General features: G+C 47.8%; 1 protein-coding gene across 1 annotated transcript; it reads right to left on the minus strand.

The window, feature by feature from the left end:
* Positions 1-15,628: 15,628 nt before the first annotated feature.
* On the minus strand, positions 15,629-18,502 carry LOC147849953 (uncharacterized). The gene is given in 6 exon segments (XM_087336988.1): positions 15,629-15,771; positions 15,774-15,939; positions 16,549-16,760; positions 17,146-17,296; positions 17,415-17,960; positions 18,407-18,502. Coding segments are annotated over 6 exon segments (1,314 nt in total).
* Between the last annotated feature and the right edge of the window lie 810 nt (positions 18,503-19,312).

The following is a 19,312-nucleotide window of genomic DNA, read 5'->3' on the forward strand; positions in this document are numbered from 1 at the left end:
AGTGCGTAAACCGGGAGGTCGTAAGGAAAGATATTCCGTAAGGAATATATTTGGGAGTTAGTGTAGGAGCTCTTGATGAGCATTGAAGTACTGTCAGTACTTCGGTCAGTCCTTCTAGGGCTTGTATAAAAGTGTTCACTGAGCACGTCTTATGTACAGACTGAGTATTATTGTTGAATATAGTTTTTTGTGTTTCTCTCTCTGTCTCTCCCGCGTATACCGTGTAAGCTCAAGCTCTCCATTAAACCTGAGTTTCCTCTCTTCTGTTCGGTCTTCATACTTGCTTCCGCACGCTACTTTCTACATGGTATCAGAGTGCGAGGGTTGAGAACCTCTCTGCAGCCGACACAGCTTGACGAAGAAGAATGAGAAGAACGATGGATAGAGGCATGGCGAGCTCGCTTCCAACAGAGAAGCTCGACAGAACCAACTACGCGTCTTGGTCCTACAAGATGCACCAGTACCTGCTCGGGCACGGCTACTGGAGTTATGTCGAAGGAGCTAATGACGCGGCACCCGAATCGACACACAAAGACTTCCCGTCGTGGGAGCAATCGGCGAGCAGGGTATTGTACTGCTTCGCGTCGTGTGTGGGCGAACAGCTATTGAGCTATGTTCGGGATGCAAAGACGCCGAAGGGTGCGTGGGAAAATCTAAATAAGATTTTCGCTGCGAGAACCACAGCTAGGAAGCTTCAGCTCTGACAGGAGTTGAGCAACCTACGACAACGCGACTTGTCGGTGCCGGACTATACCTCGAAGATCAAGGATATCTGCGACTCCCTCGCCTCCATAAAGGTGAACATCGAGGAGAGCGAGATGGTCCAAATCTATCTCAGAGGTTTGGCGTCGAAGTTCGGAGCGTTCTGAACGGCTGTGTGTACCCGGGAGAATACGCCGTCCTTTTTCGACTTACAGTCAATGCTCCTGGTAGAGGAGAACCACGCGGGTGCGTCTACAAGCACGCACACCGATAGCAGAATGTTGTACACGGAGGGAGATAGGCCTCGTGGACGTGGAGGACGAGGCGAGTCGACACGCAATGGAGGCGGCCGACGAGATCAAAGAAGGCACCGAAGTGATGCCGACAGCAACTCCGGATCCTCCGGAAACAGGGGGAGTCGAAGCGATGAGAACCGGCAAGGGAAGTCCATCGCGGAGTGCTGTTACTGTGGCAAGAAAGGCCACAAGGAAAGTGAGTGCTGGAAGAAGCGCGCTGATTCGGAGAGAAATGGCTCCAGAAATACTGACAAGGGAAATCGACAGCGATCGCACTACGCCGAAGACTCCGGGAGAGCCGGAGAAGGGACTGCCTTCGTGTCGAGACACGAAGCAAACTCAATGAAACAGAGCACCCCGAGATCGGACGAGGTATGGTACGTAGACTCCGGCGCGTCAAACCACATGACGAGCCATAAGGAGTGGTTCTCGTACCTTGAAAAACTGATACAACCAGGAGTAGTCGCAACAGGAGACGACACTCTGCATCCGATCGCGAATGTCGGAGAAGTTCCCCTTAGCCATATCGGGCAGAAAGGGAAACTCATGAATGTGTTGCACGTTCCGACAATCACGAAGAACTTGGTCTCAGTCGGACAGATCGTCGACCAAGGGATGGAGGTTCGGTTTACACACCTCGGGTGCTTCATTGAGGAAGAAGGCCGTGTGATTGCGCAAAGGCGTAGAGACGGGAGGATGTTCATCCTCGACTCCACTGACGGCGGCACCGCAATGTTCGCGAAGGGACAAAAGACCGAGTCGGACATCGACTTGTGGCACAAGCGGATAGGCCACGTCAACCACCAACGGCTTCAAGATCTGCAATCGAAACAAGTAGTGTTCGGATTGCCCAAATTTAGTGGCCGAAAGGCACAAATTTGTGAAGCCTGCCAGCTCGGGAAGCAACACCGACTTCCCTCTCCCAAGAGCGAAACCGGAGCCGGAACAAACTCGACCTTATACACTCCGATGTGTGGGGGCCGGCACAAAACGTTAGTCTTGGTGGGAGCCGATATTTCGTCTCCTTCATCGACGACCACACGCGGCACACGTGGATCTACCTCATTGAGAGGAAGAGCGAAGTCTTCGACTGTTTCCGGGACCTCAAAGGGTTCGTGGAAGCCGAAACGGGACGAAAGATCAAGTGCCTGCGGTCGGATGGCGGGAAAGAGTATTTTTCCGGTCAATTCAACGGTTATCTACAACAAATGGGAATTCGGCGCGAATTCAGTTGTAGATACACGCCGGAGCAGAACGGCGTGGCCGAGAGAAAGAATCGGTCAGTTGTGGAAGCGGCACGGGCAATGCTGGAGGAGAAGAGCTTGCCCAAGTTCTACTGGGCTGAGGCGGTAAGGACCATGGTATACATCCAGAACCGGATCGGAGACAAAGTGTCGGCGCACGAGCTATATTTCGGAACGAAGCCGAACTTGCGACACTTGAGGGTGTTCGGTAGCATTGCGTATGTGCATATACCGAAGGAGAAAAGGAGGAAGCTGGACGCAAAGGCCGAGAAATGCATCTTGGTTGGTTACTCGGACGAGCAAAAGGGTTATAAGTGCTATAACCCTTGCACCAAACAAGCGCGTGTCAACCGCGACGTTGTGTTTGACGAGTCCGCGTCCTGGTACCTGCCCCCGACTACGAACCTCGACTCCAATCCGAGCTCTAACGATGAGGTCAGCGAGGCCGAGATGCCTCCGGATGAGCCCGAAATCGAGACCCGCGAAGAGAGTCCGATTTCACTCCGTTTAAGTGGACCGATTGGACGACTGAGTCGGTACGACCAGTCCGATGAAGAGCCGGAGAGTAGTGGAGACTCGGCCGTGCATTGCCCGCGCAGGAAGCCGAGGAGACGGCTTACGCGCAAAGAGAAAGGGAAGAAAAAGGTATCGGATTCCGGCACGAAAAGGAACGAGTCATACCGACGCGAGTCCGACTCCGAGGGAACCGGTGACAGGTCTTTAAAGATGAAGACCACGTCGACCAAGAAGGCCTCGACATTGGCTAATGTGAGATTACGCTGATCTACCCGCCAAAAGAACCCAGTTGTGTGGTTCGGTTACAACGAGTACATGGCGCATCATTATGCGTACATGACCCGTGTAGCAGAAGTGCGTGAGCCGGAGAGCTACGCAGAAGCGGCTAAAGACGCGAATTGGCGTGCCGCGATGGAGGAAGAGATGCACGCATTGGCGGAGAACGAGACCTGGGACCTGGTTGACACACCGAAGGGTGTGAAGCCGATCGGGTGTAGATGGGTGTACAAAGTCAAGTACAACATCGATGGCTCGGTCAACCGGTACAAGGCTCGACTAGTGGCAAAGGGTTACGCGCAGAAACACGGCATCGACTACGATGAGACGTTTGCGCCGGTCGCGAAAATGACGATCGTCCGTGTTTTGCTCACAGTAGCCGCGGCCAAGGGGTGGCACCTACATCAGATGGATGTAAAGAATGCGTTCCTGCAAGGTGACCTTGAGGAACAGGTGTACATGGTACAGCCCCCCGGATTTCACTCTGGAACGAACTCCTCGGCAATATGCCGACTGAAGAAGTCCCTTTACGGACTGAAGCAAGCCCCGCGTGCCTGGAACGTGAAGATCACGCAGCAACTGCGTCGGTTGGGTTTCGTCACGTCAAAATCGAACTCTTCCCTGTTCATCCGGAAAGGTCGACTCGGACCGGTTAGTATTTTACTGTATGTTGATGACTTGGTCATCACCGGCGCCGACCTAGGTGACATCGACCGCGTGAAGCTCCAGCTTGCGGCATCGTTCGACATGAAGAATCTGGGGGACCTTCATTACTTCCTCGGGATCGAAGTGATCCGTACCCCCGAAGGCATATTGATCAGCCAACGTCATTACGTGCTAAGTATGCTCTTCAAACTCGGGATGGCCGACTGTAAGTCCATCTTGACTCCTCTGGACAGAACCGTCAAGCTTCGTCCCGATACGGGAAAGGTATGCGACCCGACGAGGTTCCGACAAATTGTCGGTAGCCTCATATACTTGACCATCAGCCGACCCGACCTCAGTTATCCGGTCGGAGTGATCAGTCAGTTCATGGTGCGACCTACCGAGGAGCACCTTCAGTGTGCGCAACGCGTACTTCGGTACGTAAGCGGCACTAAGGACCGCGGACTGCTATATCGGACCGGTGCAGCCGCGCAGTTAGTCGGCTACACCGATGCTGATTGGGCTGGCAACGCCGCCAATCGCCGATCCACGTATGGATACGTGTTCTCCCTCGGGAGTGCCGCGATCGCATGGAGCAATAAGAAGCAGCCGACAATTGCACTGTCGAGCACCGAAGCCGAGTACCGAGGAGCGGTTGTCGCGACATGCGAAGCCATATGGTTGAAGCGGCTTCTTAAGGACCTGCAAAAGGAGGTGTCAAATCCGACGACGATCTACTGCGACAACCTCAGCAGCATCGATCTCGCGAAAAACCGTGTTTTCCACGCACGGACCAAGCACATTGAGGTGCACTACCATTTCGTCCGTGAGCGTGTCCTTTCCGGTGAAGTCGAACTTCAGTACGTTCCGACGGATCCGCAGACTATCGACATCTTCACCAAGCTTCTTGGTCTAGACAAGTTGCGGCAATTCTCAGGTGCGCTCGGGTTGCGTCACCTTGACGTGCCGAACTTGAGGGGGAGAACAGTCCCGAACAACCAAGCAAGGCAGCAAGAAAGGAGCGGACACCGCGACACCGAGTCGGTTGACAAGTTTGACATCGGATCGGCTGAAGAAGCCGAGGGCGGACCCGCAGAAAAATCCGGAAGCGGACAGAAGGGGAGCAACCGAAGGAGAGAGCCGAAGCCAATCACGCATGGGGAAGATGACGCCATCGAAGGCGAGAAGACCGAAGACGAGTTGGAGACAGCCAACTCGGACGAGAGCGAAAACCGATCGGAGGTAGCCGAGTCGGTTCGGATGTTTGATTCAGACACGCTGAATCAACCGAGGCCCAAGCGGAAGAAAAGGCAGCAGAAGAAGCGTCAACACCGCAACAACAGAAGAGTTGATAAGGGCCACATGAGCAGACAAGCTGACCGGAAGGGTCGAAGCGCGTGGAGTCAAACAGGTCGAGGAGCGCGAGCGAGGCGAGAAGCCAGGAGGAACCGGTGCCCGAGGATCCCGAAGAGCCTCAAGTTGAGCTTGAGGGGGAGTGTTGAGAGACAAGCTCAACATCGGCTGGATCGGCTGAAGAAGCCGAGGACTGGATCGGTTGGGACCAATCGGCTAGGCCAAGTGCGTAAACCGGGAGGTCATTAGGAAAGATATTCCGTAAGGAATATATTTGGGAGTTAGTGTAGGAGCTCTTGATGAGCATTGAAGTACTGTCAGTACTTCGGTCAGTCCTTCTAGGGCTTGTATAAAAGTGTTCACTGAGCACGTCTTATGTACAGACTGAGTATTATTGTTGAATATAGTTTTTTGTGTTTCTCTCTCTGTCTCTCCCGCGTATACCGTGTAAGCTCAAGCTCTCCATTAAACCTGAGCTTCCTCTCTTCTATTCGGTCTTCATACTTGCTTCCGCACATTACTTTCTACAAGTCTAAACTAATACTAGGCTTCCAGTTACCGATTGGATCCGGCTAACCGGCTCCCCAGCTCTGTTGCTTGCCGGCTCGGTTGCTCACCAGCTTACCGATCCGTCTTGCTCACCGGCTCAGGCTTATCCAGCCGATCCGGCTCCAGTTGAGATTCCCGTTCAACACTCCCCCTCAAGCTCAACTTGAGGTTGGATCGTAGTGTCAGCCTCTGTGGCAGTCAGTTCTTCCAACCGACTTCTCCTGGTGTCGCTCCGCCTTGCTCGCGCTCCTCATCCGATCTGGTTCCGTTTGCCGCAACCCTTCTGGTTCTGCACACCTTGACCTTCTCGGTCGGCATGTCTTCTCAATAGGCCCCTCTCAGCTCCTTTGCTACTATGACTCCGGTGCTTGCCGATCCGTCGGTTCCTCCGTGATGGCATCGACTTCCGCTGCGTCTGTGTCTGCTTGGCCTCTAGTTGATTCGGTTCATCCGGATCCGTCTGTTGATCCGAATCAGTTGTCTCTGATTCGTTCCAGCTCTTTTCCGAATCGATCACTCCCAACTCGTTCCATCTCTTGTACGATTCGGTATCCTCCTTGTCTCCCCCTCTTCCGGTTCTTCCCTTACCGGTGTCGGCAACAATTTCGTTGCCTTTGCCCGTTCCGCGGTGTCTTTGCCCCTTCTCCCTCCCCTCAAGTGCGGCACGTCGAGATGCTGAACACCAAGCATTTCGGTGAAGTGCTGCAACTTGTCCGATCCGAGAGGCTTGGTGAAGATGTCGGCAACTTGCCGATCCGTGTGAACATACCGTAGTTCAACTTCACCACTCAGGACCCGCTCACGCACAAAGTGATAATGCACTTCTATGTGCTTCGTGCGAGCATGGAACACAAGGTTCTTGGCGAGCTACGTGTTGCTGATGTTATCACAATAAATTGGGATCGGGGTCGGTACCTCGATCCGCAAGTCTCGCAGCAATCGCCGAAGCCAAATGGCTTTGCAGGTGGCAACGATCGCGCCCCGGTACTCAGCCTTAATGCTTGACAGAGCCACTGTTGGCTGCTTTTTGCTGCTCCACACAAAAGTTGCGCTCCCAAGGGAAAACATAAAACCGGAAGTGGATCTGCGATCCGACGCATCACCTGCCTAGTCAACATCTGTGTAACCGACGAGCTCTTCAGTTATACCTCGCCGGTATAACAGTCCCCGGTCCTTCATGTCGTTGACATATCGCAATATTTGTTGCACGCACTGAAGGTGCTCCACGGTCGGCTTCTGTATGAACTAACTTATCATTCCAACCGGATAGCTAATGTCGGGTCGCATGATAGTCAAGTAAATAAGGCTTCCGACAATTTGTCTAAACCATTTCTTGTTGCAGGCCGGTCCGGAATTGGGACGAAGCTTCTGGTTCTGGTCCAAGGGTGTGGAGACAGGTTGGCATTCTGTCATGCCGAACTTGGACAACATATTCAAGACGTAATGTCGTTGTGAGAGCAATATGCCGTCGGGGGTTCGGATCACCTCGATCCCAAGAAAATAATGAAGGTCCCCCAAGTCCTTCATCTCAAATGCGTCCGACAACTGGGACTTGACGCGATTGACTTCTAGAAGACCTAGTCCGGTGATGACTAAATCGTCAACATACATCAGGATACATACCGGACCGGCTGGGCCTTGCCAGATGAACAACGAAGAGTCGGACTTGGAGGCCGCAAACCCCATCTTACGCAACCGGTGCGTGATCTTCACATTCCAAGCTCGAGGGGCTTGCTTCAAACCGTACAACGACTTCTTCAGCCGACATATTGTCGACTTGTTCATCTCCAATTGAAAACCGGGAGTCTGAGTCATAAAGACTTCTTCTTCAAGATCACCCTGAAGAAACGCATTCTTCACATCCATCTGGTGAAGATGCCACCCCCTTGCTACAGCAACCGCCAACACCACACGAATTGTCGTCATCTTCGCTACCGGAGCGAAGGTTTCGTCGTAGTCTATTCCATGGGTTTGCGCGTATCCCTTCACCACTAACTGGGCCTTGTACCGATTAACTAAATCGTCCACGTTGTACTTTACCTTGTACACCCACTTGCGTCCAATCGGTTTACAGTGACGGGGAGGGTCAACTAGGTCCCATGTCTCGTTGACATCAAGTGCCCGCATTTCTTCCTCCATAGCAGCACGCCAATTTGCATCCTTTGCCGCTTCTGCGTAACTCTCCGGCTCACTCACTTCCGCCACTTTAGTCATGTACGCATAGTGATGCGCCATGTACTCATTGTACCCGTACCGCGTGACGGGATCCTTTTGGCGGGTGGACCGACGTAACTCATCATTACCCGGTTTAAGGCCTTTCTTGGCCGGTTCGGTCTTCGTTGCCGAAGATCCACCTTTCTCCTTGCCGGAGTCGGATTCACATCGATCCGACTCATCGTTGCCGGTTTCGAATTCCGGCATCTTTTTCTTCCCTTTCTCTTTGCGCGTGAACCATCTCCTCGGTTCCTTGCGCGGGGAGAGCACGGCAGAGTCTCCACTACTTGTCGGTTCCTCATCGGACTGGTCAGATTGACTCAATCTCTCGTTCAGCCCGCTCAACCGAAACGATTCCGGACTCTCATCCTGAGTCCACGCTTCATCATCATCTACCTGGGCCGATTCAGGCTCACTAGCCTCATCCTCCGGCATCGGGTTGGATTCGGAAGTTAGAGCCAGTATGGAGTACCACGATGCCGATTCATCGAACTTGACATCTCGACTAACTCGGACCTGCTTTGTCTGAGGGTTGTAACACTTATAACCCTTTTTCTCTTGAGCATAGCCGACTAGGATGCATTTTTCTGATTTTGCATCCAGCTTCCTCCGCTTCTCATCCGGTACATGCACATATGCAAAGCTACCGAAGATCTTAAGGTGTCTCAAATTCGGCTTGCGCCCGAAATACAGCTCGTGAGCTGACACCTTGTCACCGATTCAGTTCTGGATGTAGACAGCCGTTCAGACTGCCTCCGCCCAATAGAATTTGGGCATGCTCTTCTCCTCCAGCATTGCCCTTGCTGCATCAATAAGCGACTGGTTCTTCCTTTCAGCAACACCGTTCTGTTGCGGTGTGTATCTGCAGCTGAACTCTCGTTGAATTCCCTTTTGCCGCAAATAACTGTTGAGTTGGCCGGAAAAGTATTCTTTTCCGCCATCCGACCGCAGGCATTTGATCTTCCTCTCCGATTCCCGTTCCACCATGCTTTGGAGACTCCGGAAACACTCAAAGACTTCACTCTTCCGCTCAATGAGGTAGATCCATGTGTGCCGCGTATAGTCGTCGATGAAGGAAATGAAATATCAACTCCCGCCAAGACTAACATTCTATGCCGGTCCCCACACATCCGAATGGATAAGGTCGAGCTTGTTACGGCTCCAGTTACATTCGGTAGGGAATGGAAGCCGGTGTTGCTTCCCGAGTTGGCAGGCTTCACATACTTGGGCCTTCCGGCCGTTGAACTTCGTCAAACCAAAAACAACTTGTTTCGTTTGCAGGTCTTGAAGCCTCCGGTAATTGACGTGGCCTATCCGCTTGTGCCACAGGTCGATGTCCGATTCGACCTTTTGTCCTTTTGCAAACAGAGCGGTGCCGACGTCATTGGTGTCGAGGATAAACATCCTCCCGTCTCTACGCCCTTGCGCAATAATTTGGCCCTCTTCCTCGATGAAGCACCCGAGGTGCGTAAACCGCACCTGCATCCCTTGGTCGACGATCTGTTCGACCGACACCAGGTTCTTCGTGATTGTCGGAATGTGTAATACGTTCATCAGCTTCCCCTTCTGTCCGACGTGGCTCAAAGGGACTTCTCCGATCTGCACGATTGGGTGAGGAGTGTCGTCTCCGGTTTTGACTACTCCTGGTTGATCCGGTTTCTCCAAAAAGGAGAACCACTCTTTGTGGCTCGTCATGTGGTTCGATACACTGGAATCAACATACCACACTTCCTCCGAATTGGAAGTGGTCTTCTTCATCGAGTTCGCCTCGTGCTTCATCACCAAGGTTGGCCCGTTACCGTTCTTGGATCCTCCCGATCCCTTCGCGTAGTGCGAGCTTTGCCAGCCATCCTTGCCGGCCTTGCTGGATCCAGATTTGTCCGAATCGGCGCGTTTTCTCTAGCACTCGCTTTCTCTGTGGCCCTTCTTGCCACAGTACCAACATTCCGTTGCAGATTTGTCTTCCCGGACACCGGCACCGCCTTGACTTCCCCTGCCTATGGAAGTTCCGGAACTGCTGTCGGCACGTTCTTTGTGCCTTCGTTCTTGCTCTTGCCGGCCGCCTCCATTGCGTGTCAACCTGCCTCGTCCACCACACCCACGGGACCGATCCACCTTTGTGTACAACATCTGGTTGTCAGTGGTTCTCCTCTACAAGGAGCATCGACTGTAAGTCAAAGAATGACGGCGTATTCTCCCTTGTACATACTGCCGTTCGGAAAGCTCTAAACTTAGACGCCAGGCCCCCAAGACAGACCTATACCATCTCGTCTTCCTCTACGATAACGTTGATGGAGGCAAGCGAGTCACAGATCTCTTTGATCCGGGCCGTGTAATCCGCCACCGAGATATCCTTCTGTCGAACATTGCTTAACTCCTATCAAAGTTGCAGCTTTCGGGTTGTGGTACTTGCAGCGAAAACCTTCTTCAGGTTTCCCCAAGCCTCTTTCGGCGTCTTGGCGTCTCGGATGTGACTCAGTAGCTGGTCTCCGACACTGGACGCGAAGTAGTACATCACTCTACTTGCCGATTGTTCCCACACTGGGAACTCCTTATGTGCCGCATCAGTTGCTGTTTCGTTGGCTCCTTCAACGAAACTCCAGTAGCCATGCCCAAGCAGGTACTGGTGCATCTTGTACAACCAAGATGCGTAGTTGGATCTATCGAGTTTCTCCACAGGGAGCGAGCTAGCCATTCCTCTATCCATCACTTCTCTATTTGTTGTTCTTACGACCTGTTAGGGTTTGCTTGCAAGCGTTTGTCGGTTGCAAAGGTTCTCAACCCTCGCACTCTGATACCATGTAAATGATTACTTGCAGAAGCATTAGAAAACAGAGAAAGCAGAGAATACACAGAGTACACAGGAGAGACAGAGAGAGCAGAACGCAAAAGCTATATTCAAAACAATATAAACACTTTGTACATATAACTATGCTCAGTAGCACTATTTATACAAGTCCTCATGGAACTGACAAAAGTACCGCGTACTTCAATGCTCACACGAGCATCTGACACTTACTACGAGACTATAACTGCCTAGTAGTCTAAACTAATACTAGGCTTCCGGTTACCTATTGGATCCGGCTAACCGGCTCCCCAACTCTGTTGCTTGCCGGCTCGGTTGCTCACCGGCTAACCGATCCGTCTCGCTCACCGGCTCAGGCTTATCCAGCCGATCCGGCTCCAGTTGAGCTTGCCACTCAACAACCTACTCGGAGGATCTTGTTGATCTCCTCTTTGACCTTAGCCGTGTAGTTGGGGTTCATACAGTATCGTCGTTGTTGGACTGGTCGAGCGTCATGCAGGAGGTGTATTTGGTGTTGGTAATATTGGGGATCCAATCCCTTCATATCAGTGTAAGACCATGCGAATACATCTTGATAATCCGTGAGCAGGCGCATGAGGGCTGACCGTTCGTCGGTTGGTAAGTTGTTAGCGATTTGTAGTGTACGCGGGTTCTTGTCGGAGCCGAAGTTGAGTGACTCGAGCGTTGATGCTTTGACTCGCTGGGAAATGGTGAGTTCCTGTTCAAACGTGTCCCAAGGGTGTCGTAATTCCGCGATAGTTGTGGAATCTAGCTCGTCTTGGGGAAGTGAATCTTCCATGACATCCTGTTTGGTGGTGTGCCGACGGCCGAGATGGCGTCTATTTCGAAGAGGGGTATGATAGTGGGATGATCTTCCAGGAAGTCATCCACCTCTTCGTCGGCTAACCCATCGAGCATGTGTACCCCTTCCGCGTATAAGGGTGTGGTGTTGTGGGGCGTGGTTAGGCATTCTTCTGTTATTATCCATACCTTGGTCTTTCCCCGGCAGAAAGAGATAATATTTCGCTGCTAATGTTGCTTAATATTTGTTGTGCGTAGCCAGGGTCGTCCAAGCAGCATTGGGTAGGCACCCGGGGCTTCGAGGCGTAACACGACTGCCAAGATAGTGAACATGTGGCCTCCTAACGTGAAGTTGAGGTGGCGGATTAACCCTATGGAGCGAACCAATCGCATATCGGCCATCCGAAGCCAAAAGGGGCAAGGTTCCCACTGGTTCAGACCGAGTTTGTGACATGTGGCCTCGTTGATGACGTTCACGTCGGAGCCACCGTCGATTATGCATCCATGAAGGTGGCATCCCTTAATCATGATTTTCACGGTTGGATTCTAAGAATCCATGAGGGGTGGGCCCATCCCTGGCTCTGTCAGGTTAATAGGGGGTGTGGCTGATTTGGCATTAGTCGTGAGCGTCACCAATGTATCCCGAAAGCGCGGTATGAGTGGTCAAAGCTTAATATGCAATGGCAGCGAGATCCTAGAACTGGTAAGGGCGTCCCACAAATGGTCATCTTCTGCCGAGGTGGATGGTCCTGTGGACTGTGGTGCTCCGATGGTCACGTCCTGCATCTCTGTGTGCATCTGCTCAACGTTGCTTTTGTTGGCGGTGTTAATCCATTGCTTGGCTGCTTGTCAAACTTCATCTTGTACTTGCCATTGGGTAGCCTGGGTTTTGCTGCATGTAGTGACGTGTTGAACGTCTGCCATAATACTATTCACGGTCGGGGCCTTGCCGCGGTCTGTGGTTGGGCATTGGGTAGCATAGTGGCGGGGTTGGTTACACTTAAAGCAAGTAACCGGTGCCGAGTTACTAGTGTCACCGCGATCAGTGTGTGGGAGAGGGTGTGAGCGGTTCCCGGCCTCTTCTGTAGGCGTGTTGGCCTGTGGCGCATTATGGGGAAGAGTGTTGCACGGTACATTTTGAGGAGGGTCCTGACGATGATTTTCGTTATGTCGTCGATTGTTCCGCGAACCTCTATGAGAGTTCCTCCTATCGTGTCGTGAATATCGTTGATCGTACCGGTCATCCCAGTCGTCATCGTACCAGTCATACTCGTTGTTTGCTCTATATTGGTCATCGCGGTATTGGTCACAGCAGTCGTCCGATCTCCTACGGTTGTCGTGGCAGTAGTGGTCATCGCCGCGGCAGTAGTCGTCGTCACGGCGTTGATGATCCGGGGATCGTGGTCACTCGTCATCCCGATTTTGGTAGGATTGATGCTCATCTTGTCGTGAGTATGTATTTCGAGGCTCGATCTGGCGAACCGGAGCCATCGTTGTGCGGTTGAGCATGTTGTATTCACATTGTTCGATCGTGTGAGATCGGGACTAACAGATTGGACAATGTGGCCGGTGAGGGCACTCGAGAGCCAGATGGCCCGAGCCCGAGCAGGTTGTGCATTGGAGGGCTTGTTGGAAACGATTGTCCTCTTGAGGAAGGGTGCTTTGCAAAGAGCCCATGGAGAAAGTCGTGCTATGATGTGTCTGATCGATGGCGAGGACATGTGCGATGACTTGCTCGATTGTCTACGGAGACATCGTCGGCCAGTTGTCGATAGAGATCCTGAAACTGGATCGTGAACTGGGCAACCGTCTCGTGAGGTTCTTGGCTCATGGAAAAGAACTACCAGAGCAATTCGTGCTTCGGAATTTCGCGGTGAAATAATTCTAGAAACTTTGTTCGGACATCCTGGAACGTTGTGACCTCCCCCGCATCGAGGCGAGAATACCACCGAGCAGTTGGTCCATCGAGGGATAGAGCAAATTCCACGATTTTGGAGGACTCGATTTCGGCAGCCGATAGCCGCTACGTCGAGTGGTTGGCCTGCCATGTGGACACAAAAGCACGAGTGTGCGATTCTGCGTCTGGGCCGTCTGTATATCGTGGGTAAGGGTAAGGCATGGTATCGAGATCCGGGTCTTCAGGTAAAGCCGAGAAAGGGTTAGGGTCAGGTTGGGTGACCTCTGGAGGGCTTGGCAAGGAGATCGGTGCAGAATCAACTTGCAACTGGGTATCGGGTGGCAAGGATGCAACCGGTGGGCCTCCTATAGTTCCTGGAAAGATTGGTTAGTGACTGTCGAGTCGGAAGTTCCTTCGACCGGCTCAAGGCATCGGGCAAGTGGCCGAGACCGCGTGATGCGATTGGGCGTCATAATGGCGGTTGAGGTTTGACTCCTACGTAGTTCGTTGTGACCTTACAGTTGTAACCGAGCGTGCCAAATTGTGTTAACCGTTTCTGGAGGAAACACCTTCAATGAGCCCACAGGCTATCGGTATTAAGGGGTCGTGTTACGTGAAGGCTTCTTCTACACCGAGAAGACATTAGGGGAACGAGGAGCGTACATTGGCTACAACCCGGTAGACGTAGACGTAGCTAGGATTATGAGTACGGGGAGAACACACATATGAAGGAACAGTAAGAGCGAGATTTATATTAAATGAGAAATCTCACAATGAATATAGTACACGGCTCTCGGCCGGAAACAGTCTTGTGTAGAGCTAACGCTACTATACTAATCCTGCTAATAATCTAGGTATATCTCCCCCTACTGATGTATGTAGGTCTCGACTTATATAGTTTTCTTCTTTACACAGAGCCGAGCTGTCAGCTGATTGTGAGGGGCTCAAAACTCGACTATTTTAGTTCTACCTATTTCCTCACCTACTTTTCTACCTACCGGCGAGTTTACATATTTTGTAATTACATTTTTGGCCAATGGACAACACAAAGCAACATGACGATTACAAGTACCTTCTATATCAAAGAGCTCATTGAACAAAGATGAGAGGAGAAACAAGTGGGCTTAAGCTTTATGCCATGTTTAGACAAATGGGTCGACTTTTTGACCAAAGTTGTACCCAAATCTAGGCATGAGCTTTGTTTTAAAGAAATTCGTCTTGCTTGCTATGTAGTTCACCTTCCTAAAAAGGAGGGAGGATGTGAACACTAACAAGAGTAAACATTAATTACTTATTTACTAATTAGTGATAGATGAAACTCTTGGAGTTGCACAATGTGAAAAGACAAACATAAGAGCTACCTCTTCATGAAAGGACACATTTGTGATTAGTACAAATATGATTTAATGTCAAGTTTTATATAGACACTCATCATTAAGTCTTACAATCATTATTCCACTTAATACAATTTCATCATTTCATCATCTTATCTCGTGTTCTTCTATTATCACGTGATCTAAACGATAAACAATATGAATTTTGAATTTTATGACATCAAAATATAAGGCTATGTGAACCAAATTAAAGCAACAACTTTGTAAGATATTTTGCATGCATGGTTCAATGTAAAACTGTAGTGTTAAATAGTGGAAACAACTTGTATGCATGATATTGAATACTACGCAATCAAAAATATTATAAGGCTAGGGAAACCCAAGTGAAGGCAACTCTATGAAATATTGCATGCATTGTTCAATGTGAAACCCTAGTGGTGATTGTGGGAACACCATTAAAATAGTTTACATACACCTAGCAACAAGCTTATGGAGTTCCTTAAATTAGATTACTCTTTTAGCCTTGCAATACAAATGCCAATCGATTTCATAAAGACATACCAAAGCATTGGTTCCCAACTTGATATAATTATAAAATCGATACTATTTACCTTAAACCATTAGTATCCATTTGTCCAAATACATACTATACACTAGCATGGAAGGGTACAAAGCAAAATTGGAAGGAAACGATTCTAACTAATGTAATCATCCGAAACTTGGAACCAAAATGTTGATTCATATACATGGGTTATTGGGGTCCTAAAAAAATTCAATATTGTTACTCATTTCTAGGCATACAAAGTGGTATGTATAAATTGTCTAGATTCCATGGCTATAGAATGCGAAGTCTCTACATTCTTTGGATTCCATGTCTATGTTCAATCATCTAAAATGAGCCTCTACACTTCCCAATCATGCCTTATGATATATCCTCGCCATCATGTTCATTTCTCCTTATGTTACTAGGTTTTACACACATGTAAGGTATCTCATCATGCCCATTCTCCTTCCATTAGGGGCTTCACATATAAATGACAACCATCATGATCCTTTCCAAATAGATGGAGGAGAGCTGAGCAAGACTCATCATGTCGGACATTTAAATGGAGACCAAGTTCTTTCTCCAAATCATCAATGTTGATATAAGAATGAACTCACAACCTTAAAAGTTTAGGAAGTCGCAGGGAACAAGGGGAACAAATTGATAATACCCCATGGCACCTTGCAAATAGGCTGGATACATGGCTTTCCTCTTGTTTCCAAGCCCAACATTAGGGGGTGTGGGCTTTGTTGGATTCTTCACCTATTTACATTTATTATACATGCATTGCACATTCTTAGTATAACATGGAATGAAAATATGAAATAACATTAAATCCATACACAACCAAAGCACAAGAAGAATGTAATCCATTATCTTCGCAATAAACATAAAATCAATGTAATTGTGGAAATACTTGTAGCTAAATACATAAAGGTTACTAGTTCACAACCATATACAAACAAAGCACAAGAAGAATGCATGATCCAAAGCACAAGAATAGTGCATGTGCTTCCTCCCATACACAACAAGGTCGTTCGTCAATTTGTTCACAAAACACAATTATGCTTGAGAAATATTGAAGAAAACATCTTAAACTAGTCTAATGCAAGTGAATTAAAATAAGTGGATACATGAAATCTCTTAATTGTTATAAAAGTGGCCCCAACTTTGCTTCACTACGTGGATGAACCATGTTATCTATTTGAAGTCTTAAATCTACATTAGAAAGTACTAAGATAACCACATGGAATCTAGCCTCTTAAATATGAACATGAATTGCGATCAAAGCATTGGCAAACAAGAGACAAACAACAAAACAATAAAAGGGAAATACCAATGTTCTCAAAAAGAAAAGCAATTTGTGATTGCTTGGATGATGAAAGACCCCTCCTCTTCTATGTTGAGTTGTGCTTGTGGAGAATTTAACTTTTCGGGTTTCGGAAGCTCAACTTTATACACCAAATGTGTATGGAACTGATTTCCTTTTCCTTTCCTATGTGTAACAATGCAAAACCTTCCCTCACCAGCCGCCCTTGCAGTAGGAACATGTCGTTCTCCTCGCGTAGCCGTGCTATAGTCCTCTATATGGGTTTCATGAATAAGAACTAAAACAAAAAGGCAAACCTACAAGTAACACTACTCTATGAATTTCTCAAATACAACTAAAGGAACACTATTTGGAGTCTTTACTCATGATTGTTGGCTATCTAAATTTAATGAGATTGAGGAAATTCAAATTATTATATAACCTCTAAATTATTGAGGTCAAGTTCGTATATAGACTACCATTTCATATTTTTGGAAATCTCAGACCATCATTCACGTCCCGCTAACATAGATTTATCTACCTGAGGCTATCTTGACTTAGAAATAATGACAATCTTTATTAGCAGTAACAAAAATCTCTATTTAATCATGAAGATCAATTATAAGCTCCCATAAAGCACTATTTTATGCATCATTTACCTGGGCCAAGGACTTTCTTAATATCATCCAAATTCATTGTCACCAACTCTACAAATCCCCAATATGGACGAGTTCTTTTCAAAGCATCAGGGAGACTCTTTCGCCCTAGAATTATGAACCTAAACAATTGTTGTCTCTCAATGTTCACCTTCTAAACACCAAATAGAGAGAAAACACAATAAGTATAAACCAATTAACAAATTTTCAACAAAAATAAGAAAGCTAGTTTGGTTTTATTTTGCAATAAATGCGAGCAAAAACTAGGGTACCTCTTCTCCATAACCTCCTTCTCTTCCTTTGAAGAGTGTCAAATCTTTACCATGTTCTATGCCATCACTTGATGTTTTATCATGGCCAATACTTCCTTCTTGCTTCATTTGGTCTCCATGTCCACTTCCTTCTTTTGAACTAATTCTATCGTCTCTCTCACTATGAACATAATCTTTCTTCATACATTCTCCTTTGTTAGTTTTTCGTTCATAATCATTTCTATTCAATTTTGATGAATCAGATAACTCTTGCTTTTTGACATCTTCCTCCTTCGAGGTACCTGTCACTTCAATGTGATCCCTTTCATGCTCTTGATTTCTATTCTTTCGCAAACTAGCATGCATTTTTTCTTGCTCCTTATCGTGATCATCATGGGAACTTTCCATGGTACCTTCTTTACCTGAATCATGAGACTGCTTCACCATTTCTTTCCTCTTTCCAACCTCGGGTTTAAGGACCATATACATCCTTTGCACATCATCCATGCTTGTTGGGTGTTCTCTCTCAACTTTGGGTCTATAGAAAAAGAAGATTTCACCTTTTTCCTATAATAAAATGGCACGACAAAATATTGTCACCTTAATGAAAAAATTAAATCTGATTTAAAAATTAATACTTGCATGTACAAATAATATGTGCAACTACTACAGAAGAGTTAGTATTAATTATCCCCCTCAACTTTTGCCATTTAAGACCATATTACTCTTCTTACGGATACAATTGTCATCACAAACTTCACTCCTCTAGGGTTACATTTAATCATCACCACATACTTCATCGCTTAAGTTGAGTTACGTAATAATTATTCCAATAAGTAACTATTGCAATTTGCCATAGAAGATATAAGCAACTTTAGCAAACTCTTCATTATCTCTACATTGAAGAGAGGCAATTTTTCATTCAACCTCTTTATCATTGCAAGGGCCAATTCAATATCCATTGCTCTTAAATGCATAAAAATTCACAAAGAACTATCAAAATAAAAACATACCAAGATCTCGACAGAGGGACCATCAGGGATCATCAAAGCGATCACTAGACTTCGTTGTACTCTCTTTGTCATGTTTGTGAGCTTTGGCAGCTTCATGGCTACAAATATTTTCCATAGAAGAAAATTCCCTCTTGAATATAATAGGCAAGGAGAACAAGCTAGTTATGTTGAAAATAAGGGGTTTTGTGTTTGATGATCTAGTATGAAAAAGAAGACTAATTAGGGTTTTGCAAGCATAGAATTGTGCTCTACAACATGATGATGATGATGAAGATTTCACACTTGTGAGGCTCAATTTTCTCCACCATAGCCAATTTTCTCAATTTTCCTAGTTGGTTCAAGACAATTGGCAACTTCTTGCATGTTTGCCATGTCATACTTAGTTTCTCTAGGAAAACCTCACATGTGAACCTCTCTTGCCAAACTTAAGACAAAGTGAGTCATGTCCTTTGAAAGAGTGATTATAGGCACACCCACACGGAAATGCAAAGCACGCACATTCCATTTATAAGGGTTGTGGACATGAACTCTCCTCTACCATGAAGGCTAGACCGTACATGACATTTTTCCTAGCCCATGCATCGTGTGTTCTGAAAGAATCACAATCTTGCACACCTTGATTGAAATGTAGGGTGTTGAATGAATGACCTTGACATTTCTCACATATTGACAACCTTCGTGTACATATAGCTCTACAAACCCCGAAAATGACAAGGTTAAATGCATGTTGTATTATTGATGGTGTAGGAGACATTCCCGACATTTGCTAATGTTGTAGGAAACATCTACATTATTGTCACCAACAATAGTATCATAAATGTAGGCATTTTTATCATTCCTAGAAATTCAACCCCACTAGTGTGAAGTGCGCTACAATGTTCGAATATTTTTGTTTCGAGGAATAAT

The sequence above is a fragment of the Azolla caroliniana genome, unplaced genomic scaffold (assembly GCF_043228905.1).
Source record: "Azolla caroliniana isolate FFs.n. ecotype wild unplaced genomic scaffold, voAzoCaro1.0.p SCAF_22, whole genome shotgun sequence".
In the NCBI taxonomy this organism is placed as follows: Eukaryota; Viridiplantae; Streptophyta; class Polypodiopsida; order Salviniales; family Salviniaceae; genus Azolla; species Azolla caroliniana.